This window comes from Melanerpes formicivorus, unplaced genomic scaffold, assembly GCF_026170545.1.
Source record: "Melanerpes formicivorus ecotype bairdi unplaced genomic scaffold, bMelFor1.0.p_v2 SCAF_4, whole genome shotgun sequence".
Classification (NCBI taxonomy): domain Eukaryota; kingdom Metazoa; phylum Chordata; class Aves; order Piciformes; family Picidae; genus Melanerpes; species Melanerpes formicivorus.
Window position 1 is genome coordinate 11,946,749 of NW_027142356.1, and position 27,000 is coordinate 11,973,748.

The 27,000-nt window shown below is 41.5% G+C and overlaps 1 protein-coding gene across 1 annotated transcript in view; it reads left to right on the top strand.

Moving 5' to 3' along the window:
* Positions 1 to 893: 893 nt before the first annotated feature.
* ACSL1 (acyl-CoA synthetase long chain family member 1) overlaps positions 894 to 27,000 on the top strand; it is a 40,690-nt gene continuing 14,583 nt past the window's right edge. The window contains exons 1-11 of the mRNA XM_068136972.1: positions 894 to 970; positions 10,316 to 10,543; positions 16,212 to 16,326; positions 16,624 to 16,688; positions 17,926 to 18,027; positions 21,726 to 21,825; positions 21,965 to 22,143; positions 24,810 to 24,842; positions 25,020 to 25,071; positions 25,872 to 25,945; positions 26,922 to 26,999. Of these exons, the coding sequence (XP_067993073.1) occupies positions 10,349 to 10,543; positions 16,212 to 16,326; positions 16,624 to 16,688; positions 17,926 to 18,027; positions 21,726 to 21,825; positions 21,965 to 22,143; positions 24,810 to 24,842; positions 25,020 to 25,071; positions 25,872 to 25,945; positions 26,922 to 26,999 (993 nt within the window). The 5' untranslated portion in view covers positions 894 to 970; positions 10,316 to 10,348. The remainder of the gene's footprint in view (positions 971 to 10,315; positions 10,544 to 16,211; positions 16,327 to 16,623; positions 16,689 to 17,925; positions 18,028 to 21,725; positions 21,826 to 21,964; positions 22,144 to 24,809; positions 24,843 to 25,019; positions 25,072 to 25,871; positions 25,946 to 26,921; position 27,000) is intronic.

Here is a 27,000-nt window from a genome sequence, read left to right on the forward strand (position 1 = left end):
CCTCCTCTGCACTAAAAAGTGAGTATAGGCTTGTTCCTTTGTTAAAACCTCTATTTTACAGGAAGTCCTACGTCTGGCATACTCCAGCATAAACTGTAGCATCATGAAACAGTAGCTGCCTTTACAAAATATATGTATATATACATATATATATATGAATGTGTATAGCCTTAACCCACACAAACGCTTAAAATAGCCTATCCACGAAACACAAGAAAACTCTGGCTGTGTCAGTGTGCATCAGTGAGATTTTGAGACGTGGGTTGATGATTTACGGGTTGAAGGGACTGATGAAGCACGCGGCTGAGAGCCAGTCGACCACCGTCAGAGGTCACCGACATGCTCCCGCCTGCTTCTGCTTTACCAGCAATCACCTCAAACCCACAGACCCCTCACAAAGACTAGCAGCGGTGAACGAATAAAACCCCAGGCTGCAGCAAGGTCATTGTCCTCTTCCAGTGCTTTCATACTAAAACACACATCCTTTCCACCTGTTTATACTGGGCGCAAGAGGTCTCTTGCAAAGCCGTAAGAAAAACCTCCCCCGCAAGCTGTCACCTCAGATTTCTAAGGCGTAAAATACCGCACACCGCTCATCTCATTTCCCTGCCTTTCCCCTCTAGTTCCTGCCCGCGCGTTCCGTATTTTCACTGCTCGCACTGAGCTTTTGTATGAATTACCGCGATGCCCTGGGCGGCAGCGGGGAGGCCGCCAGGCGGGGGCCGGGCCGGCCCGCGGGCAAGGGTAGGGGTAGGAGCAGGGGTAGGGGCAGAGTGGCAGGCAGTCGCAGCGGGCAGGCCCTAGCACCCGGCGGGCGGTGCGAGGGGGAGGGCGGGCAGGCGGGCGGATGGACGGAGGAGGCGGGCTCGGCAGACGCACACGCCGCTCCCGCCGTGCTCGGCTTAAATAGGGCGGCGCCGAGGGAGTCGTGTACGGTCGTGCTCGTTGTTGCTGCTGTTATTGCCGGGAGGTGAGCGGGGTTTGGGGGGTGCTGCCGCTGCTACCCCGCAGGGTCGGGGTACGAGGCCGCGGGCCCTGCCGCGCTGAGGGGCGGGCAGCGCTGCCGGCGGCGCAGGGCCGGGGGCTGTCAGGGACGCGACGGCCCCAATTTGTCCGACTGCCGTTGAAGCAGGCTGGCTCTTCACGGGCCTGCTGGAGCCGCCACCGTTCGTCCCTTCGCCGCAAGGCTGGGGCGGCCTGCGCGGCCGCTGTCACCTGCGGCGTGAAGGGCGACGGGGCGGTCCCGCTACCGATCCCCTCCGGCTGCCTGTCTGGGGCCGCTGCGTTTTCCCTTCCGCCCCGTGTTGGGATGAGCGTCCTCTGGAGCCGGCTTGGCTTGCCCTGGGCACAAAAGCCTTCAGGAAAGCGTAGCCGGCTGTCTGGCTTCCCTGAGCGCTGCCGGGGCATTGTTCGGATGGCGCTGCCCTCTCCCCCGGTTGGGGCTGCGGGGCGCTTGCCCCGGCCAGCCGCGGCTCAGGGAGTAGCGAGCCCCTGCGCTGCCCTGCCCGGTCGAGCAGCAGGTAGCGGGCTGGGGAGCGCAGCGCTGCCTGTTAACACCGGGGGTTAGCGTTTAATTGCTGCACCTCCTCTTCAGGTAGGTTGTGCTTACGAGCGTGAATGCAGTGTATACTTGAAGAAGCTTTTTGGGGTTTTAGGCAGTCGGGAGTGCCTGTGGAAATAGCGTAGCGTGAGGCAAACTGGCCTAAAATGGAAGGTTGAGTGACTTTGACTTTGCAGGCCTGTCTGCTCTCTGCTGTTCGGTAGCACTTGCGCAGGGATTTAGCCTAGTTATACGACGCTTTTGTTCTAATATGCATACATTTCTCGTTCCTGTTTAACAGGAATTGCAACACTTGAAGCCTTCTGAATTTCTAAAAGGCATGTCTGTGAGCTGTCTGGGGTATTATAGACACCCTCTCAGATCTAGTAAACCATCTAAATATGCCTCTGGGATTAGAGTCTGAGCTGTGATGGTCAGGTCCTGGGATAGGAAAGAGTGACATCCAAAGAAACTGCTGTCAAAACACCATGTTTTTGTACATCTGTGCCTGGACTATTGAACTATTCCATGTGATGTTAACACTTCTTTTTTCATCCATGTTACTTTCCAGTGAATCCTGCAGTCTCCTGAGCCTGCTCAGGAGAATTCATATTCACTTTTCTGCTTCAGAACATGCTCTCAAACTCAGAAACTGAGATTTCTCAGCTTAAGGCATTTGATAAGGTTTCTTGGATCAAGAAATTCTGAGTGTAAGAAGACAAGAGTTTATTATAAAATGCCTTTTTTGACAATCACAGTATTAATCATGCAAATCCCAAAATTCTAATGTTGTCATGACACTATACTGTTACTATCTCATTCTTTCAAGTCCCAGGATATCTAGCTTGCTTATATTGGAGGATGAAAATGTCTGAAGATAGCTAATGTGGAAAATCTGAAGCTTGTAATTACAAGTAGCCCTTGTGTGTAATATAGTCAGTTCAAGGTCTTGAACAAATGGCTTTAGCCTGTTCTGAGGACTGTATAATTATAATGAAAGCAATTTCTAAATTTGATAGATGCTTGTTTACAACTACAAATCAGCCAACATGAGGCTGGAAGTAAGTCTTCAATTCTTGAGAAGGAAACCCCCAAGTAGCCTTTTTCTTCAAGGGCAAATGTAAGGTTTGTATTAATGGAAAAACAAAGGCAGTAATTCAGAATAGAAGGAAAGACAACTTTGAAATAGTTCTCTGGGTAAGTGACTCCTGTTTCTGCAGTAGTCTCTGTAGCCAATTCTCCTATCTCATTGTTCTGCTAGAAATGGAAAACCACATGGGATATTTTGAGGAGATAGAGATGGGTTATACCTTCTATCCTGGATGTGTGTCATGGGTGGACAGTGTGTTATCTCCAGTGGGGAAGATTAAACTTTCTTCTCTTTCTTTTCAAGAAAACAACACTATTACTAGTGTGAGCAATAGAAGATAGCAGTAGGTGTTTTGTTTTATTTTTCTGAATCTTGGTAATGCAGTTGATTGAAATGGGTAGACTCAAAACAAATGGCACAAGTGTTTTTCATGTGTAGCAGAGATGGAGAGAGAGGCTCTGTCCCAAGGAGATGCATTACTTGATAAATTTGGCTTCTGAACAGACTCATGAATAGACTGCCTGCCATATCCTGCTTCCCTGCTGTGCTAAATTACAAGTTCAGATATATTAAATATTTTATTACATTAAATATAGCTAGTGGTAAGTCCCCAAAAATCCTCACAAATAAGAGGGGAGATGGTCTGTGCATTGGTTCATGGAAGCACTGCTGTACAGCACTGACCTTTATAGGTGATAGGTTCAAACTTGGCTGCAAATGAGGGCCTTGCATTTCTCTGCAGATCCTGCCTGACTCCTGGAACAAGAATGTTTGGTAACATAGGGCTGCTACTCTTGTTGCCTTTCATATTGGGAGTTATTAATCTACAGAAAGTAAAATTAGAGTAAAATGCCTTATTTTTTTTTTCGTAATTTGAATCTTACTAATACTGGTATCTTGTCCAAAACTGACTGAAAACAGCTTGCACAGTTTTGTAGAGGTTTGGGAGAAAAATGTGGAGGTTTTTTTTGTGGTTGGACTGTTTAAGGCCTATGGTGGAAGTGCATGGTGTCCTGGTTGCAGAAAATTACTTCTGGCTTTTTTTAATGAATTATTATTCTTAAACCCATAACTCAAACTTTTTAGTTTGAAGCTGCATGTGCCCTGTTTTGAAAACTTGGCCTCAGCACTTGGTCTGCATTAATAGCCCAGTGAGGATGAATTAGTTTCCTAGGAAGACAGCAGGAGCAGGGAGATCATTCTGCCCCTGTACACTGCACTGGTTAGGCCGCACCTCGAGTACTGTGTCCAGTTCTGGGCCCCTCAGTTTAGGAAGGATGTTGACTTGCTGGAACGAGTCCAGAGAAGGGCAACGAAGTTGGTGAGGGGGTTGGAACACAAGCCCTATGAGGAAAGACTGAGGGAGCTGGGATTGCTTAACCTGGAGAAGAGAAGACTCAGGGGTGACCTTATTACTCTCTACAACTACCTGAAGGGAGGTTGTAGACAGGTGGATGTTGGTCTCTTCTCCCAGGCAGCCAGTACCAGAACAAGAGGACACAGTCTCAGGCTGCACCAGGGGAGGTTCAGGTTGGATGTTAGGAAGAAGTTCTATACAGAGAGAGTGATTGCCTATTGGAATGGGCTGCCTGGGAAGGTGGTGGAATCACTGTCATTGGAGATTTTCAGGAGGAGGTTTTTTGATGGGGTGCTTGGTGCCATGGGTTAGTTGTTTAAGTGGGTTGGATTGGTTGACGTGTTGGACACAATGATCTTGAAGGTCTCTTCCAACCTGGTTTATTCTATATTAATACAAATTGTTTATTCTATATTCTATTACCGACTCAGAGGAAATACTGGTGTACCTTAATATGTGAGGTGAAGAGGTTGCTTGATTTGTCATACTCTTTCTTGTGATGCTGGTCTTAGGAAGTTACTTGGTGAACCAGTTACTTCTCATAGGCACTTGCTCATCTGCCCAGTGTTAGGGGTGATGTATTTTTAAAACACCCTTTTGAACTATTGTGATGCAATGTGGCTTAGTGATCCTGATCCAGGTTGCCTTCTGCTAGACGTCAGGTGACAGAAGTATGAGTAAGAAACTCATTCTTGCAGAGTCTGAACTGGGCACCTGAAGCATGTGTTAACTTGATGTTGCATACTGGACTTCCTAAGTCTTTTCCTGGGAGGAGTACAATGAATAAGTTGATATGATCTAATTAAGCTCTCAATGCCACAAGAAAGATGCTGATTTGTAACAATTTGCTTCTGTAAAGTGATTTTCATCTAAACTATATCTGAGTTGAGATTGAGTCTACAGAGTAGTGTCATACTGTACTTGCAAATTTGATGTAGGGATGCAGTTCTAATAGATATTTTACAGTCTAAGTTATTACCCATTTGTAGCATCTTCTGTGGTATTTGAAGATGAGAAACTGTTTTGTTTGCATAGGCACAGACCACAGAAAGCTTAAATAAGCAATGTCTCAAAGGTTTTAGCGGAAAGTATGGGCTTTTCCTTAATGTACAGAGTTGCCAAGTGCTGCTGGAAGACTGTAGTTGCACAAAAAGCACTGAGCAGGTCCTTGTCATGTGGTTCGGCTCCTAAACTTGAATAAACTCCAGTGACCTCATTGGTGTGCACTCATATTACTTGTTGGACTCATTAAGAGGCAAGAATCCAGGTGGTGTTCCATTTGATTGCAGGAGATTGCAGCCAAAGATCTGAGGACAAGGCTGTGACTTTCATTGCAGCTGCAGTGGCAGCTTATGAAGTAAATCACTATGCCTCAACTGCTGGAGCTGAATCCTGCTTGTAGGCTGCTTTTCCCCAATCCTGCTTTGTCCCAAATGCAAGAATGAAACCAGCAGAGGCAGCTTGAAAAACTGATACCCTGTGGCTGCCTAGAGCAGGACTGGTTGGCTTAAAGGGGGCTGGAGGTGAGGGAGTGAATATTAGAGACCGGCTGGTTCTTCTCTGCATAGGATGTGTTCCTTACTATGAGCTTTTTAGATTCTCCCTCTTTACTGTTGCAGAAGAGTGGATTTGTGAGTTACTGTTTAAAAGGAGGGCTTATAGCTGTGAAGCCTGGCTGGGCAACCTAGACAGCCCTCTGCATGATGAGATTTTTATTTTTTAATTGGGGAAGGGGAGGCAGGAAGAGGATAGAGTAGAGGATTTGACAGCTCAACAGTACTTGGTTTGTTCAGGAAAGTCCTTTATAGCTAAAGAGACTGTCTTGTCACCTTTGATGTATTTGTGTTATACAAGGCTTAAACTGAGGATTCTTAGGTTCTTTACTGTATCTTAAGGGTGGTTGTGGTTTTCTTCTGGTTACGGTTTGGCTCTGTCACAGTTGGTTGCAAGACCTCAGTCAAGTTACTGCCATGACTGCAACACACAGATAAAATCCTGTGAAGACTTACATGCAGTGTTTGGAGTTGCATGTTCAAAGTGTAGTATTACAACAGTCCATCTCTTAACCCAGTTGTGCTGTCCTGTTTCAGTCTGGGAGATAATAACTGTTTGAAAATCCAGACAAGAATTGATCTAACTGAGAACCACCTTCAGAACTAACCCAGGAAAATGGTGTGTTCCAGATCACCTTGCTAGTGTGACAGTGCAACCAGATGACTGCCTGGCCAGCACAAAGAGGGTTGTGGCATCATGTATCTGCGACAGGTTGGACTAACTCAAATTTGAGATGACTGTAAATGCACTCTGAGACTAGGATTATGCATTTTATTCAGACAAAAGGGTTTCTTTTGTTAACAGCCAAAGCTATTTGTTGCTCTCTCTTTTGTACTTGATGCAGGAGCTAGAACATAATTCTGTGCTTTCTCCTTTCACGCTTTGAAAAAGCAGCTTAAGTATGACAGAGCTCTGTGGGAGCTGTGCAGTGTAACTTGTAATGGTAAGAAAACAGTGGGAAATGGCTGTCAGGATAACCCAAAGGTACATGGGTGCCTGATCCCCTGCTCCAGCATATTGTAGTGAAAACATCTTAGTGACATATAGCTCACAACAGAAATAGGTAACTTGTCTTCTAGCTTTCTCCTGCCTGCAAGAAGCTGTAGAAATAACAGCTACTTTTTACACCACGTGGTGGACCTGCCTTTATGGCAGGCCACTGCAGTGCTAGCACACTGCTCATCTAAATATTAGGAGAGAGGAAGAAAAGCCAAGTGGTTCTTGGGGTTGTTTTCTTAGCAGTACAGAAGCTCACGGCTGCTCTCCTGTTCTCTTCCGTTGCACTCAAATGATGTCTGGCTATGGATAGACAATAGGCAGGCTGCTGCCGGCTGTAAATAGCCCATTGTACACCAAGAGTAGGAGCAGCAAAGAACGGCGGAGTCCTGCCAACTTGGGCTGTTGCCTTGAGATACTGGCTCTGCTGTAAAGAATGGCTCTTGGGTGCTGTGGGGTGTGTGCATGAACAGAGAGCTGTCTTTGTCTGAGCCATACAGAACTCCTTAACAGAATTGGTATGATGAGTTCAGAGGGATGCTTTTAGGGACAGGATTTCTGGGATCTGCTGTTTCTGTGGAGATGGCCAGGACAGGTAGTTATCTCTGAAAACAGTTTTGCCTTGTTATTAAGACTGCTTTCCCATATCTTTCTGATGTTGTTTTGAAACCCAAAAATGAAGGAAGGTCTACTGGTTACATTGAGAGGAAAAGTGCTTTTAACCTCACATGTTGTCCATTCTGCTCCAGGTTTGTTTGCTACATGTAGCAACCTGAGTATCTCAGATGGGTAACTTCTCTTGCTCTGGATCTTCTACCTTTGACTCCCAGTTGTTTTCTATGTCCAGTCTTTCAGTGAAACTGTTCCTGAGTCCATTTCTTGTAGTCCAGAGCCTGTCTGGATGAGATGTAATTGCAGGACCTGAGTTTGAAGAGAGCATGAGTTTTGTCTTGTCCTGAGCAAGCGGTCTTAGCTGGGCCCTATCTTGAGGGGAAAAAACCTAAAAGGTGGATTGGCAAGGTCTTTATATCTCATTCTAGGTACTAAACTGCTTTTGTCATGGTAAAGACCCTGGATGTCTGATGTGATTGGTGCTTGAGCCAGGTAGATACTGAGATGAATCAAAGAAGTCTGGGAGACACTGAAGCCCCCTTTCCTGATGGGGTATATTTGGATGCATATTTTAAGAACTAATGTGTTCTCCCTGTTGCATCTGTCTCTGCTTTAAATACAGAAAACAAGAGTTGATATGACTTAGCAGATAGTGTCAAATGCAAGAATTGCTTAGTCTAGTAGAAAACTGCCCTAACTTTTTGAAATAATAAGAAAGTGATCCATTGGTATAAAGCTAAGCAGTAAAACATCATTATATAACTGATAACTGTGGTATAACTGCTCAAGAAAGGTTTTCTGTTACAGGCTGCTCTGTAAACAACTGGCCAAGGAAATGAAAAGTAGTGGTGTGCATTTCTTTTCATCTCAGCTGAAATCATAGCAGCTCCGACTACAATGGGATGTGAATTAAGTGATCTCGTTTGCTTCAGTTCTTGTTAGCTGTAATGGCACCACAACCTCCTGAAAGAGTAACTCTCTAATTACATTACATTCCTAAATCTGTGTGTGTGTGTGCAGCACAAATCATGACTAAAGCAGAGAGGAAAACAAGTCTGTTTTAAAAGTAAAAGGTGCTTATTGTGGGCTTGTAGGGCTTGAGGAGAAAAGAGCTAAGCTTGCTCTTGGCTATTAATACATTATAGTTCCCTCTTCTAGATTCCTAACAGTGTACACAGTTAACTTGTAAGCCAAGATTCCTTGTTAGAATGACTTCTTAGTCTTACTGTTCACCTGTACATCTTGAAACTTAATTTCATGCCGTAAATGCTAATGAGCATGATTTGATGCATGAAAAGCAATAGCATGGTAATCCTAACAGGTCAGTAATTTATTTCTTTCTTTTAATGCTTTGTGGTAAGGGACGATGAAGAGGTTCCTTGTTAATATATTGGTTTTCTCTACCTTTCATTAATACAACCTGATGCATTGTGGATTTTAGGTATAGTTTGCTGTGTATTACATTGCAGACAACCAAAAAGCATTTCTCTAGTGACCCTGCACTGCATGTCTAGGTGATTGAAGCCCTGTACCCAGAGGCTATGCCGTATAAGAAAAGGGAGGGGGGAGGGAGAAAGGGCAGTGCCTGCAGTCTGGGCTGTGCTCCATGGGTCTGGGACCCTTCCAAAGATGGAACCTGATTCCATCCTCACATTGCCCCATCATGACCTTATTCCAGACTGTCCTTCTGCTAACATTGTGAAACCATAGGCCCTTTGAACTAATTTTATGGCTTTTTTGCCCTTTAGTAAATCTTTGTCCAAATAATGGTTAGGCATTTTGTGAACTAGATAACTCTTCTGTAGCCTGGTTGAATAACTGATTGCAGCAGAAAAGACTTGAAAGGCAGACTGCAAGCTAGGAATTCTCATGGAAAAATAGGAAATCTTAGCCTGTTACAGCTGGTTTTAAAACAAGCATATAAGTCTGTCTGGTTAGATTTCAGTGTATCTTATGCTGCTGTCCTGCAGCAGGCCATTGTTATGCAGTTATGTTCCAGTTATTTAAATACGCTTGGACATTCTTTAGGTCTTTTGTTTAATTTTATTGTCCATAGGAAATGGCTGGACCTAAATGATCTGAATAGATGCTTGGCACTTCAAGCAAGCAGGAAAGTGTCACTCCTCCCCTTCACCACTGAGACTGGCTGGGCAGCTGAGTGGATGACAGGTGCCTGTGGGTGCCTCTGCCAGCTGGGCAGGCAGGCCCCATTGGTGGGGTGAGAGGGGTGCAGGCTGCCATTGGCCCCAGGCAGGCTGGCTGCCTGCTGCTTACCCCTCACCTACTGGGCAGGAGCTGGTGGGTTTGGCATGTGACAGGCGTTCTGGGAGACCTTGGCTGTAGAGGGGAGCACCAGCTGAGCTAACTGCTATCCTTTTTTCCGTGGCTGGTTCTTGCTATGGAATATCCATGTCAGCAAGCACTAGCAGGGAGCAGCCTCTTTTGACTCTTCCTTCTGTGTGAACGTGACAAATCAAATGTGCTTCCTGTACTTCATTATACTGCTGTGTGCTGCTGCCTTAGGCCCCCTTGGATTCTGCTTTCATCTGCCTCATGGCCAGATGTAAATTGTGGGGAAAATAGGAAGCTTGCTAGCATGGAGGAGCTGTGGGAGGATATCAGCTTTGAAGGCAGTTTGCTGTACTGAGCTTTCTGTGCACGATGGAAGGGAGAGTAGAAGATAGAGAGTTTATTTTACTGGATTTAGCCGAAAAATCCTGCTATGTTACCATAGGATTAGGATGCTTAATGGAAGCAAGTTTACTTCTTGCAGCCCAGGCCTCCCTCTCTGACTTCCCTGTTTTACACTTACTGTTTTAAACAGTCTTACAATACAGCTACTCTACAGACAACTATTTTTCAGTTGTGAAATGCTGTCCTTAAGTAAAGGTGCCTTTTTTTCCCTTAAATGCACTGTCTGTTAAAAATAATATTAGAGACCTGAAGAAATCACATCCTGTCAGTCCCACCTGTTTTTCTACAGTGTGAACTGGTAGCTGTTTGCTCAATTGCAGCGCAGAAGTCTAAGGGTATTGCCTGCCTAGTGGCAGGTCAAGTTATCTTGATAGTGGGAAGTTTTTAGGACAGAGCATACATTGCTTTCCCAGGACAACAGTGAATGGAAAGTGGATTTCAAATCTTTGTATGTAACCTTTCATATCAACAGATTCCAGCACTGGGACAACTGGACTGAATTGCAATGCAAGCACATGAGTTGTTCAGACACCTACGCATGCCGGAACTTGGGGATGTCAGGCAGTATGTGCGCACCCTCCCGACAAACACACTGATGGGCTTCGGCGCTTTTGCAGCTCTCACGACCTACTGGTATGCAACAAGACCAAAAGCACTGAAGCCACCATGTGATTTAGGAATGCAGTCTGTGGAAATAGAGGTAAGTGCCAGTTCATGATGCTGAGTTTTGAAGCCTAAGTGAGATCAAACACTAATTTACATAAGGGTGTTTCTAAACTTTTAGTGGAGTGGAATACATTTCAGGGCTTGTTGTGTGTGTTTGGTTTTGTTTTGGTTTAGTTTGTTTTTTCTGAACTGTGGCTTGAGCTCGGTTTACTATCAGCTTTCTGAATTTGGAAACCAGTTTGATGGTTGAAGTCATAGAGGTAGTAACTAGGATAGGAGAAAAAGACTTAGTGCTGAGAACACAGTTTCTGATCTGGCTGGTGGTAGGAAAATTGTGCATGCTAGAGTTGGCATAGTAGTTTTCAGTTCCTGGCTGTGTTAAATTAGACCTTGGGATCAGAATTTGTGCTGGTGTATCCTGTTTAGTCTAATACTTTTCTGTTACAATATTTAGTTTATAATAGCTGACAGATGAGACTGTATATTGGCTACATGGAGAGGGTTCTAATTGTCCTCAGATGATCTGAGGAAAGATCTATTAGTCCTGCCAAGGGATCCCAACCATAGAGTAAGTTGAAATGAAAGCAACCACCTTCTAAATTCTGCGTAGGCTATCATAGCTTATGTCGTATGGTGTTTTTTTAGAGACAGTTGCTGTTAAGTGGGGTTTTTTAATAGTGAAGTCAAATATGGATGGAATAGTCTTAACGAGCAGTATGGTTTAATGGCTAGAATAGACTAGCAGTAAAAGCTTTCCAGCTGTGGAGAGCCTCACTAGTCAGTACAGACTTCCAGGTTTGGAGGGCATTACACTGAAACATGCTGAACCAGTGGCTCTTAGCTGGCCATAAAATTAGTGACAAATGTTTATTTGCTTGGGCCTCTTGACAGCTGTCCCAGTTCACTGCTCTTCAAGCTAAATTGCTTGTCACCACTGGATTCTGTGATGGGACTCATTGGTATTATGAGACTTACTGAACTGCATAATGCATCATTGATCCATATGGTACTGATTAACATCAAGGCAGGTATAACTGCATTATTTTGCCTCTTCAGAAAATACATTTTAGTGTATGGAAGACGGAACAGCAGATTGAAGGAAAAACTGAGCTTGTTATCATGTCTTGGTAATGAGAGCTCAGATTGAAAACACATTGAAATGGGCAAGATCTATCCAGTTTTGTTTGGTTGTTCAAATGCAGTCCTAAATGTTGTAATCTGTAGTCAAATGAGAATGTGTTTTGGAGCAAGTTTCAAATTACTGTTGGTATTTTTATAACTGTAACAAGTGTATAATACAGTGCTTAAGATTCAGTTTCTCACTACATTTTTGCTTAGTATTTGGCTTCACTTACTCTATTCTTATACATTTGTTAAGATGGGTTGTCACTTCCACAGAAGAAAAATAAATTCTGCTTTCAAATTATATCATAATACTTTTTTATTCTGGCTAAGCAATACAATATTAAAAGGTCTAGAGAGTAAGCAATGTGCTTTAAGACAGACATGGCAGAAGGCAGTTTCTCTTTGCTGTTTTAATATCTAATTTACACCTGTTCACCAGTGATAGCAATTTTGAGCTGTAAGTTTCTTCTCAATTCTAACTTGTGGCTTTTACCTTGGCCTCTAACAAAGTTAAATTAAGTCAGTGACTAGAGTAGGGTTTCTGCATGTTCTGATAGTAAATCTTCATAACTTTATGGGAGGAAAAGTCCTGTTTTCTGCTGTTCTAGGTCGCTTCCCATCTCTGTAAAGCTTTGATTTGGTAGGCTAGCACCCAGTGACCCATTTTAATGATCACTAAGTAATCATAAAGATTGCACACTAGGTTGAGTATCAGTACGAAGACTCACTGGAAGTAGCAGATTTTTTCATTGTGGCATCTGCTCTAAATATGTACCCATGACCTTTAGAGTATGCATTTGACTGAATGATACCCCATGTTCTCAAAACTCCCTACCTGATCTTTTCAGGGGAACTTCTTGGAGGTATAGCTGAATGTCTTTCCAAATCCACTTGAATCTCTTGTCTGTAAGAGAGGAGATGATTAGTGAGTGATTCTAAATAAAGCCTGTTTGAGACTGCATTGCTAAGACTTACGCGGTCCTGAATCATGCACTATATTGTTAAGCATTTCAGTGCCACAGTAATGGTAGAAATAGGGTCTTTAGTCCTGTATTGTGCAAAGCTTGTGCACTCTTAATGTCTGTAGTTGTACATCTGAATCTGTCAGCTTTTAGGTTGCTCTAGTCATGGGTGACCAATAGCTGAACAAGTTTGGCTACTGATTTGAGTGCGGGTGTACGGCTGTCAAATGTATTAAATCTTGCTTTAGAAACCGAAATGCTTCTATTTGGCTCAAGCTCTACTAAATCATGTCAAGGATAGGATATAAATAAACTGGCATGTCTGTATTTTTTGGTAGTAAGAATTTGGATTTATGACTCTGACTCTTTTTCCTCTCAAGACATTCAAATATGGAGAGAGGTATTCAACTCATGAACACTTCTAAACCTTCTTACATTCTCCTGATACATGAAAAGAACTCTAGCTTACCTTATAGTCATGACTGCCTACCTATCAAGCGATCAGTTTTACCTGTGGTGTACTTACCTAGAGATTATAATAAAAATTACAAAAATGTATGGCCAACTCAGAATATTTATACTTCTTCCTGCTCAGAACATGATGTTGATGACCAGCATACCACTTGCTAGTATGCTTTCCTTCTCAGGAAAGCCAGAATTTGGTCTCTTGTCTTTGAGGCACGGTGGAACCAACTGTGTTTTGACATTACTGCTTGTCCTAAAGAGTGTGTGTCAAGAAGAAGCATGCCCATGGCTCAAATGAGAGCAGCTATCTTATGTGACCAAACATGCAGAGTAACACATGCCTCTGTAGAATAAGTCTGTTTCTTTCAGCTGTTGCTGTTCTAAACTATCACCAAAGCTTTACTTAATGCCCAGCACTTGCTGTGTAATGGGTCAGTTTCCTGCAGCTCCCTGAAGTGCTGCAGGGGATGCATTTCATGAGTAGCCAGAGGCTGTTCTCGACTTAATAAGGTTTTATTGCTTAGCTCCTTAATGCTTTGGTAATGCTGACAACCCCTTTGAGCGCTTACCTTTGTACCAGTCAGCTCTGTTAGTTCCCAGATCCAAATAACTTGTGTGAAATCAGCCAAACATCCCAGTCCTGACATTCAGATCTTTGGTTGTAACAATCATTGATTTTTAGAAAACACTGCGTGGAACAGAACTTTACCTGATACTGCACAAATTCTGGGTGAGCACCCTTTGGACAGGCTCTTAAGACAGCTCTTGATACTCAAGCAAAATGTCATACAATACCATAATCTCACCTAGTAGATTAATTCAGACTGAGAGCACGAGATAAGATCTTAACATATCCAGGTGTATTTCACTGCATCTCTGAAGAAAATAGTGAACTCCTGATGGCCTTCACACGAGGTGCTGAGAGTCTTTTTTAAGCAGAACTCTTACTCTAGAGCTGTTGAAAAGTCAGTTAATTTCACTTCAGGAAGAAGAAAAAAGTAAGCACAATCCTAAATTGGATATGCTTCCCTTCACTGAAAAATCATTGGAATGGATGGAGTCTTCTCAATAGTAGTCTGTTACAGCTTCTGTTTCTCAGCAAGACAGTGCACCAAATCTTGTGTCAAAACAGTGTGCTAGCTATTAAATTTTCTCCCAAGTTTGCTGGGCCTGAGGCACTGACCAAAAACTGCTTTTGTGGTGCTGAGTAATAGGGTGTGTAAACAAAACAGTAGTAGTTCAGGCTAGGAGAAAACAAATACTTCTTGATTGTACCTGAGGAATGGCTTAGGATATTGTTTCACCTGAAATGAAAACTGTAGCACACTAAACATGGTATTGATACATTGTACTTGTTGACATTACCAATGAATGTGGTTACAAACTACACTCTCATCTTCCTCAGAGGAGCTCCAGAGGTGACACATGGGGAAAAGAGAAGCTGATCTTGGTTGTCCCGGATCTGTGAAACCAGTGCAATAAAGCAATCAGTTTGGTTTTCCTTCCAGACAGAGACATGTACTAGTGATCTGTTTATTTCTTCTAGAGTAGATGTTGGTCTGAGTAAAGTATGCTCTTGAATTTCTAATGTTAGGAATTTCTAGAGGTAAACCAGTCATTAACTTGTTCTGGGTCACGTTCACAGTGTAGGTTTCAACTCGCTGTCAAAGGAGTGGCAAGCACTGCATTACACAGAGCACTTTGCTAAAACAAGTTAGACTTGTTCTAGTGCTAGAATATTTTTCTGTCTTTGACGTGCTAGTGTTTTTCTGTGGACACAGACATCTTCAGCAGATAAATCTGTTTATGTAGCTTATACATGAGCAGATGTTCTCTGGCCTTCCAGGGTACTTTCAAAACAGGAAAATAAACCAGTGGTTGGGAAAAGCCTATGATTCCATATGAATAGATTTTTGTCATTGTGGGCATAGCACAGTTTGGGCACAGAGTCAGTCCAGAATTTGACTTCAAACAGGCCAAGAGTTGACTGCAGCCACTGGGGGAGAAACTCAGTGTTTACCCAAGATCCTCTTGTTTAACCAGATAGGCATGTGCTTGTAGGTGTCTGTCATTCTAGCAGGACTAATATGTCCCAATAGTACTTGCATAACTACACTTTGTGAAACTTTGATCAAATTGTAGCCTCTAAAATGCTAATTTGCCACAAAATGGTGATTTTAATCTTCAAGATAGTATTATCCTCCTAACTAGATCGGGAGGAAATTTTTTTATACGATGGAACTTTAACCTGGATTAAAGGACTTAATTTTTATCTGGTACAGAGTACTTTACTTATGAGAGCAGTCAGGGTGGTGTTGGCCACCCTTCATCATTTGGGTTTTGAAAGCACAGTTTGGAGTATGATTAGGTTTTGTAGTTGTAGAAGCAGATTAGAATCTCAGCATTCATATTGTATCTAGGGAGCTCTGAGGCTCAGGGGTGACCTTATTACTCTCTACAACTACCTCAACTACCTGAAGGGAGGTTGTAGACAGGTGGTTGTTGGTCTCTTCTCCCAGGCAGCCAGTACCAGAACAGGAGGACACCGTCTCAGGCTGTGCCAGGGGAGGTTTAGGTTGGATGTTAGGAAGAAGTTCTATACAGAGAGAGTGATTGCCCATTGGAATGTGCTGCCTGCGCAGGTGGTGGAGTCGCCATCATTAGAGGTGTTCAGGAGGAGACTTGATGGGGTTCTTGGTGCCATGGTTTAGTTGTTTAGGTGGGTTGGATTGGTTGATGGGTTGGACGCGATGATCTTGAAGGTCTCTTCCAACCTGGTTTATTCTCTGCATTCTATGTAATTATGCTGTATGCTCCAACAGAGTAAAGCATTTGAGGAAAAACCCTGTGTCTAGTAAGGAGTGTCGAAGGGAATTTTGTTGTTCTTGTTTGTTCTGTGCTATCATTGGTAGCTGAGGAATACGATTTTGCCTCACAGATTTTGGTAATGCAGGGAGCAGTCTGACTGTTCAGACAGTGTCCTGGGAAACCTTGCAGATCTCTGCCCCGATGGTGAAAAGAACTGAAGTTGTCTCTGGCAGAATTTGCCAAGGCTCATAAAAAGCTTAACAGAGGACATGTTATTCCTTGTGGAAATTCCTTTTCATTTATAACTAACAAGTGTATCTAACCTTTAACTGGTTTTCTTAGGGTGGTGAGCGTGCTCGAAGATCCGCTCTGCTTAACAGTGATGACCCATTGGTTTACTACTACGATGATGTGAGAACAATTTATGATCTCTTCCAAAGGGGTGTGCAAGTATCAAGTAAGTCTAAAAGTTTTCCCAATGTGAAGAACTAAAGGCCTGGACACTGGAAACAGTTGGGATTAGGGGATATCTGCTGAGTAATATGATAAAATATATTGGGTGTGAGCTTTCTTGAAGGGAAAACTAACTGTGACCTCTTGTGAAGCAGAGCTATGTTACTGAAATCAGTGCTGTTCTTTAGCATCCTTTTCCAGCTATCTCTTTTGAAAAGTTTTTCTGAGGCTTAACACTGAGGGTGTAGATGGAGGAGTCTGGGATTACATTTTGAGTAATTTTTTTTAATATCTTTTTTAGACAATGGTCCATGTCTAGGTTTTAGAAAACCAAACCAGCCATATGAGTGGCTCTCCTATAAAGAGGTAAGTAGTCTCTCTAACTTAGTGCTAGACCTGCTTTTGTTTGCTGATACCCATTGATACAACATCCAGTAATGTGATATAACAAATGTTAATAATTTATAGATGCTTTAAAATAGTAGAATATTGCAGAAAGGTTCTAGTTCCTCTGAGTGTTTTAAAGAAACATCCTCAAATATGTACAAAGGGGAGAAGAATATATCCTGCATTTGGTTTAATGGCTTTATTTGGGAACTCTTTAAATCTTGGCAGCTTTTAGCATCTCATTGCTGAATTGTTTAGGACTTGGACACTGCCTCTAAATGACTGCAGCTTTGAAGTAGTATTCAGGAACTCAGACTGCTACTACTTTAGGTGCTGATTTTTGAGGCTTATCTTACACTAGGAAAAATCCTGTCTACAGGTGTTACTTGTTCTCCTTGACCACGTGTCTCCATAACACTGAATGAGGGTTGTATAGAGTGCTTAAAAATGCTTCTAACTAGTAACATGCTCCTTTGTGATTGCTCAAAATCTTTATGCAAATCTTTAACAGTGGCACACTTTTAGGTGGCTCCTGAATTTATCAATTATTGTCTTCAAGTGTCTATAAACCTTCCCTATTGCCTACTGTTAAGCTGATTAAACACCTTATGTATGTAGGAGACATCACTTTTTCAAAGGTGACTTTGCTGATCACTTGTTAAGGGCTTTGCTGTTTGAGTTGTGTGACTAACATTGGTTCAGGTCATGCCATATGGGAAGAATTTAGAAAGCTGTTTTCCCAGCCTTCTTTTATAAAACCAGCTGGGTTTTGCCTCCTTGATTCTCCCACATTTTGAAGAGAAAATCCATTCCCATAGGCACTGAATGAAGCAGAAGTATGGCACATGTGGTGCTTGGGATAGAGTAGGAATGTAACGCTAAATCATTTCAATGTCACTTCTGGGTTTTAATGCAGGTACAACAGAACAACGCTGCCTTTGTCTGAACTTAATATTTGCACTTAACACTTTCAAGTCCAGCTGGATCAAGTGTGCCTTCTGCATACAAAGCACAAGTGTAGTATCTACAATCAATGCAGTGTAATGGCACAAAATGTTTAGGCTACCAAAGTCACAATGGCCATCCAAACTAGCCTAGAAAACCTCTGTCTGCTTCATGAGTTATTTGCCTTGTTATTGTAAGGCTTAAGGTACAATAATATTGAGGGATGTATACTGATGAGCTTCCTCTTTTATCTTCTCTTTGGCCTCTCCAGGTTTCAGACAGATGTGAGTACGTGGGCTCTGCGTTACTTCACCGAGGCTTCAAACCATCTCAAATTCAATATATAGGAATCTTTTCACAAAACAGACCTGAGGTAATTTAATTGACAGTGTGTGTATTGGTGGTCTAGCTACTACTGAAGTGCCCCTCTCATCTGTTGCTTTTTGGTGGTGTACTGAGTTTCCCTACCTAAGAGCTGATGTTGGAAAAAATGCTGAAGGCTGACATCATAGGCCCACAATCCATAGGCATAGCATCTTTAGCTGAGAAACCAAACTGATACCTGATTTAGCTATTTTCCTCCAAGAGATGAATGTAGAAGGCTGGAGAGCAGGATGAGAATCAGCTAATCTGGAATAATTTAAGTAATTCTCTCCTTTTCAGTTCATAGAGCAGGTCTATTTAATGGAAAGCTAATGCAGTCCTTGGTGAATGTAATCACCATTTGCTTTATCTCTTAAAATGATGTTGGAGTACAATGTAATTGAAAGTGGTTAGAAGTCACAAAGGAGGGTTTACACCCTTCAAAATCTTAAAAACCACTTTAGTGATTAAATACTTGGACAAATAAAAGATGGCTAAAGATGATAGATGTCTCTGGCAGAGGCTCTAGGCACAAAGATTCTGGGAGGGAGAACTACTGGTACAGTTCATTAAATGGGCAGAAAGAGTCAAGAAAATGACCTCATTAAAGATCCTCTGAAAAAGCAAAATGATGTTTTGACCTTAAGACCGCTATGGGCATATGTAGATTACATTAGCTAATTTCTATCCATTTTTAACCCAGAAGTGGCTCTAGATTGCTGTTGCCAAAAATATTAGGAAATATTCAGTAAATACCTTCCATATTTGCTTATTACATTTATTTAATAGATGGGAGAAATTCAGTCCTGTATTTAAGCACATAGTAGCTCAAGCTAGTACTTGCTGTATTAAGCTCCATCAAAACTTGTATTAAGACAGGAGACTGGCTCTTAAATTTTGTCCAAAATATGCTGTCCTCCTGTTTAAACACTCTCAGCTTGGGTGCCATTATCTAGAGATATCCAGTGTTGACAGTTAGAAGTTGTGTCAGTGTCTTGGTGATGCTGGACAGCAACTTGCTGTTGGATCTCTTCTGATTTCAGTTTTGTCAGTGTCTTCCCTACTGTCATTTAAAATGCAAGCTCTGTGACAAATGACCTTGACCTCCTTCCTCTCACAACCTACACCAAAAAATACAACTAACTCTAGGCTTGTACAGGTGAAGAAAAGTGCTTTTTTTTTTTGCTCTCCAGACTCTGAAATCCATAATAACTTAGTGCTTGGCTTTTCCTGCTAGAATTCTGCTTTGAACAGCTACTTTTTTAAGTTTGGGGTTTTTTTTTGCAATAAAGTTTGGGCTGCTAAATGACATGGTGTTACAGCCTCTTCAGTTGAGTCTCCTGTGCTTATGATATTGTGGGCTGGAAGTGAAAAAGGGAGCAGATATTAGTGTTGTGTGAGTTTGAACTGGTTCCCTACAGACATTAGGGGGCAAGCTCTTTGCTGAGTGAGTGGATTTTCTGAAGGAAAGCATGGTAGCATGGTCTTAGATCACAGACATAACGTGCTTGAGCTGCATTGCTCCCGCAGGCTTTTGAGTTGGGTCAGGAATGAGCTGGAAAGACTTGCTTAAACCAGTAACTTTAAACCTGGGATTTCCCCTGCTGAGAACTAGTGCATGGGTATTGTGACATCCCCAACATAGTCACTAATTCAGGCAGGAGATTGTGAAGGGTTTTTTTTGTGCAAAATCATTCACACTTTCCAGTTCAAGGAATAATGGCTGGGGAAATCCCCCACTGGGGAAAATCCAAATATGCTATTTGCTTAAGTATTCACTAAAAAATAATAAACTTGGATTGACAAATAAAGATATTACTTTCTCTTTGAGTAACTGGAAACCATGTGGCTTGGATTGAAAAAACAGGACAGTGAAATACAGTATCCCTTAACAGAGCAGAGCAATGTCAGAAAGGAAATTGAAACTTTCAGTCTGTATTTAGTGCTAGCTGATTACTGGTGCTCAGAGGGGAAACTGAAGTGTCTGGGTTTGATACCTGTATTTACATACTCTTGACTTCAGAAGCTAAAATGGAAGAAAAATGTCTTGGTAGTCCAGAAATTATGCTGGTTGTTGTATTGAGAGTTGTTGGAGATTGCAACAGGAAGCCTTTATCACTGTGTACAGCTTCTGAGGTCTGCTGTAGGAGCCCCCCCCCCTATTAAAATAACTACTGAACATCAGGTTGCTGAACAGCAAAACAGCTGCCCCCTTGTTATAGGTACAGGTGAATGCTGTCTGGGAAGAAATACTCAATTGACCTTTTCATGTCTGGTGTAAACATGCCTGCTTAGACCTACCAGTATGTATACTGTCTGAATGAAATCCTGTCCAGTTATATGTTAACTGACCTTGTATTAGCTTTATTAAAAACCTTTTCAGACAAGAGATGTGCAGTTTACCTATTGCAAAAATGCTTGCAGGGGAAAAAACCAATGTGTTTAAGGCTGTCTCAGAGAGCTTGCTTTAGAGAATTTGCCCCTAATAAACAGTTTGTGAAACAGGTTTAGCAATTTTATTGACATACCCTCTACACTGGTGGGTATATGGAATAAGCAGCTGACTAGTATTTCGATGTCATCATACAAGGGTGAGGTCACTGGCTAATGTCCTGCAAAAACATTGGAAAGTGTGACAGTTTGGGGGCAGGGAAGGGAAACAAGCACCCTTGTTAATGCAATCCTGGTTGAATTATGTGTTCTGATAAATTTTCTAAAGATGCACATTACTGCTTCCTGTAACTGGAACTGACTAAAGGTGCTTATGTTGAAAGGTTTTTCTCACTCTTCCTTGATGGGGAAAACCTGAAATGTTACAGTTCCACTGACCTCTTAATGTGTCCAGAGGGTCCTGTGCCACGTGCTATCTTGTAGTTGATGTAGCTAGTTGTTTTCAAGCTATGCCCCATAGCTGGAAAAAAATCCCTGTCTTATCTTGGTGGTACTTTGGATGGAATCAGGCTTGCTGTAAAGTATTGTCAGCCTACATCATGCTATGGCTGCAACCTCCATTATGTGAAGTACTACACTTGTTAGCAGTCAAATCCTCCTTATTGCAGCTTGCATAGATACAATTGCATTTCTTTATAGAAGTCTTCAGAACAGACTCCTTTAAAGAATAACAATTACACTTGAGAAATGCTGGGAAATTTTCTGGGGCTGGCTTTCCAAAGGACTTCTAGTTTAACTGCATATGTTGCATGTCTGGCCATCAAATGAAATGTGGTTGATGTAGATGTAAGAATACTGTGTGTATATAAATGTGTGTCAGGACATGAGCAAGACTGTGGTGTTATAGAATACTAAAGGCTCTGCCTACCTTATAACCCAACAATGAGAGGAAACAGTGCTCTTATTCAGTCCCATTCAGTATATATGTAAACTAAGGAGACAGTTAATGCTAACAGCTTTTCGTAAAGGTTTAAAATTGCTCTTGGGGCAGACTTGGACTTTATCAAATTAGATTCTTTCCTGTAGCTCCTTGTTGTTTGTGTTCTTTCCTCTTTCCACAAATAAAAGGCTTTAGTAGATCTTCAAAGTCAAAAAATACAAACTGCCACCTATTTTACCTATTTTTTTTTTTTCAGAAAGTCTTATCCAAATGAGCTCTGTCCTATTAGCTTTCTTGTTAGAAACAAAATCTCAGTCCTTTGTGGAGGTCTGTTTCATAAGCAAATACAGTGACTTGCGTCTTGTTTTTGTGTGCAGTGGGTTATCATTGAATACGGGTGCTATGCATACTCCATGGTCGTGGTGCCACTCTATGACACACTGGGAGCTGAAGCAATTTCATACATTGTGAACAAAGGTAGGATACTGTAGTTGTTCAGCACCTGAATGCATGATGGCAAAGCTGTAGCCTTCTTCAGAAGAGCCTTTTGTTACCACATTGATGTATGGTTCTAGTCTGAACTCCTCGTACTGATAATATCATTCTCTTTCATCAGCTGACTTGTCATTGGTTTTCTGTGACAAACCTGATAAGGCTAAACTTCTGCTGACTGGTGTCGAAAAAGGAGAAACTCCAATACTCAACACCATTGTTATCATGGAGCCTTTTGGCACAGATCTTGTGGAACGTGGCAAAAAGTGTGGGGTGGAAATCTTCAGTATGAGAGAAATAGAGGTAAGCACATTTAACCTGCTTTAACACTTTCATCCTGTTAACTTGTGGAGGAAGAAGACCATATCTGTTGAACAGATTTTTAGGACCATGAACAAAATGTTCTGGATTAGTTTAAAATTTTTCTCTGGGAATGAATTTACATACAAGATATTTTTGAAAAATGGAAGGAAAACAACTTGCTAACAGTATTTCATACTACTCAAAATGTAAAAGCATGTATGCCAAGATGGCAGAATAAGTGCTTGTTAACATTGTCCAGACTGAACATCAGATGTGAGTCTTAAGGCTTGCCTATGTGAAGTAGTACCATAACTATATGTGGGGACTAATACTTCAGAAATAATTACTTCAAAAACTGTGAAACATGGCATCCTTCCCTGTACCCTTTATGTACAAAAAGTTTTCAAGGGGAGGAGGAGGAAAACAGCAGTAAGCTGTTGCAGGGTAAATGCAGGGGAATGAGACTTAGAGGCTTTTGGAAGTAGAGGTCCTTTTGCTTAGTGTGACCTAGTGGTCAAGTCTTGGTTTTGCTTGTATTTATTTCGTCTGTCTAGATCTCTTATGCAAGTCTGTTTCATAACTTCACTCATTTGGAGAACTTTGTCCCAGAAACAAATTGCCCAAAGTACCATTTTACTGTGATATTGTGAAACTGGGTTTAGCCTGGTTCCAGATGCAGTTCTGGTGTGGACTTGGCTCAATTGGGACTTTCAGTGTGTCTTAAGTGCTTGTCCTGTGCAGGTGTCAGTAACTACTGTGAAATACTTCATTTCAGCCAAACTTGTTTCCATAGTAGTCTTAAGTGCTATGTTAACAGAGCCACCTTCTGGTAAATATGTAAAAATGACAGCATGTCTTTTTAAAAGTTAACTGTATTGTAGCTAACTAGCCCCAGCAAGACTGCTAGGTTGAAAGAGGGCTAAAAACATTATGCAGAGTAAGAGACTTAGAGCTCAGTAGCAAGAGGGTTGGGTTAAACATGGAAAAAGATTGGCCGGACTGCAAGTTTGTACATTAAATGCAACTTCTTTCCTTTAGCTGGACTACAGCTTTTGGCAAAGGAAGATGTTTTCACTGGATCTTCTAGCTACAGGAAAGCACAACTGGGGCATGAATGTATCTTTAAGCTAGAAGCTTAAGTGCTGAAGTAGTGACTTCCAGTAGTACTTTGGAGCTCTTATTTGACAAGAACGCTTGATGTTTGGATTAATGCAGTGTTAGCTGCTCAGTGAGCTTCTTCTCAGAATCTGGGAGAAATTAAGCAAATTGTTTCTGATAGTGTTTCAGGGAGCAGGCACAGTAACTTCTGTCACTTTTTTAAAGGGGTAGAGGCTTTTAGTATCTCTTGAAAGGCAATGATGAACTGTTTAGGAGCTTAGATTAGAATTTCTAGTTTTAAGTACTTGTTTTGTGGATTTCTGTTTATTGCTCAGCTATGCTTTACAGGTTTTGTGACTAGTTCCTCTGTATCCTCCAGATGCTGTAGGCTTGGTTTCTGTACATATGCTCTGGTTACTTAGAGATGAATGTATGTGAATAAATGGCTACTCAACAAGAAGAGAAGTGGGAGTTCTGTTCTAGGACATCAGAGATATTAGCTGTACATTCAATTAACTGCTAGATCTTACTCAAAACAGGCAGTAGGGAGGTACTGGGCTTCTGGTAGCACATGATATGCAGATGCTATTTTGAGCAGACAGCTACATTGTCATAGAAGCTATTTTTTGCATAGCAGCTCTGTTTCAAAAGGGCACTTATGGGAATGTTAACTGTGTTTCTGGACATTCCTTTTTTTCCTAAAACTTTCAGTAATCTAAGATACATCTTACTAAAGGAAGTCTAGGGCTAGTAAAGGAATGCATAGTGTCATTGTGTACTGGGAGTGTTGAAGGCAATAGTGAAGTTGAGGGTGCTTCCAAAGCTATGCTTAACAAAAGGTCCATTTTAATTTGCAGAAGTCTTTACTGCTGTTTCTAGTCTTAAGTAGGCATGACAGTAACAAGTCTTGCTTTGAAACTTTAAAGCTCCTCAACATTGAACGGGAACTTTAAGATCTTTTGTCTCAATCAGTTATATCCTTGATGATAAAAGGATCTTCTTGGTATCCATTCAATTCTGCTTAAAGAATGACATTAGTGGTCAAGCCTGAATAATTGTAAGGAGGGAGAGAGAAGAGGAGGTTCTGGAGGAGAGAATCTTGTCCTCTCTGTGCTTTAATCTAAAGAGTTGCTAACCAGCACTGGCCCTCAAGGGGAAACTTAGTCTTCACTCTCAGAAGTGCTGATGATGGTGTGAGGTGCTTAGTGAGATGAATCTTGCTTCCTCTTCAACATTTGTCAGTGGTATGTGTCTTCTGCTTGAGGTGTAGAATCGAGGTTTGTCATTAACTCTTTTACCCTGAGCTTCTCTAGTGAGAGACTTCTGGCTTACTAACTGGGGAAAAAAACTGTCTTTTAGGTTAGTTTTTACCCTTGTAGAACACTGTAGCTATTCTGTAGATCTTTAGAACATCCTTTAAAGCTTTCATTACTCTTTTTATAAGTTAAAATGCTGCAACAGACCATCTAAATAATGGAAAATTACAGTGTTTGTGTAGTAAACTAAAGAAACAATGTTTCATGCTCATGTCCAAACTGACTCTCCCCTTTCTTTTTTTGTTTTTGTAGGAACTGGGAAGAACACACAGGCAAAAACCTATGGTAAGTATGAAATTAATTTAAGTATCAACCTGAAGCTGGATAGTTTTCTGTAGATCAAACTAGCAAATCTCCTTATGCCCCATAGCTCAAATGTAACATTATTATTTCAGTGTTTTGTCCAGGAAAATATTTTTCCTTGCCATCTTAATCATGCTAATACTTTCTTAACTCCCATAGCCTCCAAAGCCAGAAGATCTAGCAGTCATCTGTTTCACCAGTGGAACGACAGGTACACCTCATTACATTATGCGGAATTATTATCCTGTATATACAAAATCAATTCAGAAGCCCTCCTATTTTCTTCAAGATTCTCCCTTGCTGCTGTATCTTTTTGGCAAGTAGTAGCTGGGGAAGTTTTATGGTAAGGCTCCCTTTGATTTTTCCCATTGATTGATAGAGAGTTGTAGTATTGGGGGGTAGAGGCCTTACATTTTGGGGCTTAGAAATAAATGCTGAATCTGTATTTCCATTACAATGAGGGCTCCACATCAGACTTTCAATTCTTCCATAGTCTTTTTTTGTGCTGTATTAGCAAAATTTCTTCCTTAGCTCTAAGCAGCCTTGCTGTAAGATAAAAACAAGGACTGTCTAGATGTCAAGATGTCACACAGTTGACATTTATGAATTAATATTCAACACTGGCAGGGAGCAGAAGGGAAGAGTGCAACAACAAGCCACATCTTTAAAGCATATGTGAGAACATAAATTAGTATGGATTTGACAGCTGCCTCTTCATGGAAGTGTTGAATTTTGAAGGAAAGAAGCTTATCCAAGAAACATGATGCGTTCTTAAAGATTTCTGTCCTTAAATTTGAAGACTTCACCACAAACTTACTACTTAACTGTTACCAGCTTCTTGAAAGCATATTGGCAAGTTCTCTGCCTTCTGTCATTGATATACAAAGAAAGGTATTAATATCAAAGAAGGGGCTGATTCATTGAAATGCTATTAGACCAGTTTTATCACTGCTTGTTAGCTTAAAGGACCTAAACATTTCATTGTTACATCCTGATGTGCTTTTTCCTTAGGAAATCCCAAAGGAGCAATGATCACTCATCAGAATATAATCAGCAATACTTCAGCTTTTGTGAAAAGTACAGAGGTAAACTGCAAGGGTTAATATTGTGTATCTGCATGAAGAGAATTATCTCAGGAGTAAAACAAATGTTGACATCTCATGAACTTTGGTCTTAAATTTTAGTAAGATCTAAGTGAAAATGTAACTTGACAGCACTCTGCCCATAGTAGGTCAGAAGTCAGTGTTTATCGGTTTCTTCTGTCACAGTCAAGAACTTCAGAGTTTGTTCTGGTTTAAGATAAATGTTATAAAAATCTTGATGTCTCTACATCGAGTACTGCCACAAGCTGTTTGTCATAAGTACAAGCTGTGTATCAGGGTTTGTGTAGAGGCTAACCTTCCCTGCTAAGGATGGGAGAAGCTATAACATATTAAGCCTCCAAACTGCTTAGAGCCATTATGTAAATCAGCAAGCAGCGTGACTGTGTTTTCATGTGATAGTGTTAACTTTTACATTGGACTACTACAGTTCATCTGCAGGTTAGCTAAGAAGGTGGCTCTACCACTTACAGATGTAATTAAAAATAGTTGTACTTTATATGCCAAGTACTTGGCAAAATGAACTGTTTCAAAATTAAGCAACTGATTTTACAATTGGCTTATGTAAACATACCAGCCTTATGGTAAATTGGATAAGCAAACACTCTAATGTAAGTGTGCATTTATTTAAAACCCTTATGATACTAACCTTATTTGTTCCCTTTCCCTTCCAATGTATACAGTGAAACTTTCTGTGATTTCTATCAGAATTTGTTTCTGTTCATAATCCTATGAATGTTAAGTTGAATGAATCTGGTCACTGTACTCAACTCTAAAATACTGCCTTTTCTGCAATGGGTGTTGACACATGCTAGAAGTCATAGCTGGAATCTTTTTAGTGAAATAAAACCAATGAAGCTTCATTCCAATGGAGTTCAGATGGTAGATTTCATTGTTGTGTTTAACTTTGGCAACACAAGGAATCAATGAGAACTAAATTTAATTTTACTAACACTTTCAGAAATCCTTTATGCCTTCCTCTGATGATGTTCTGATATCATTCCTGCCCTTGGCTCATATGTTTGAGAGAATTGTTGAGG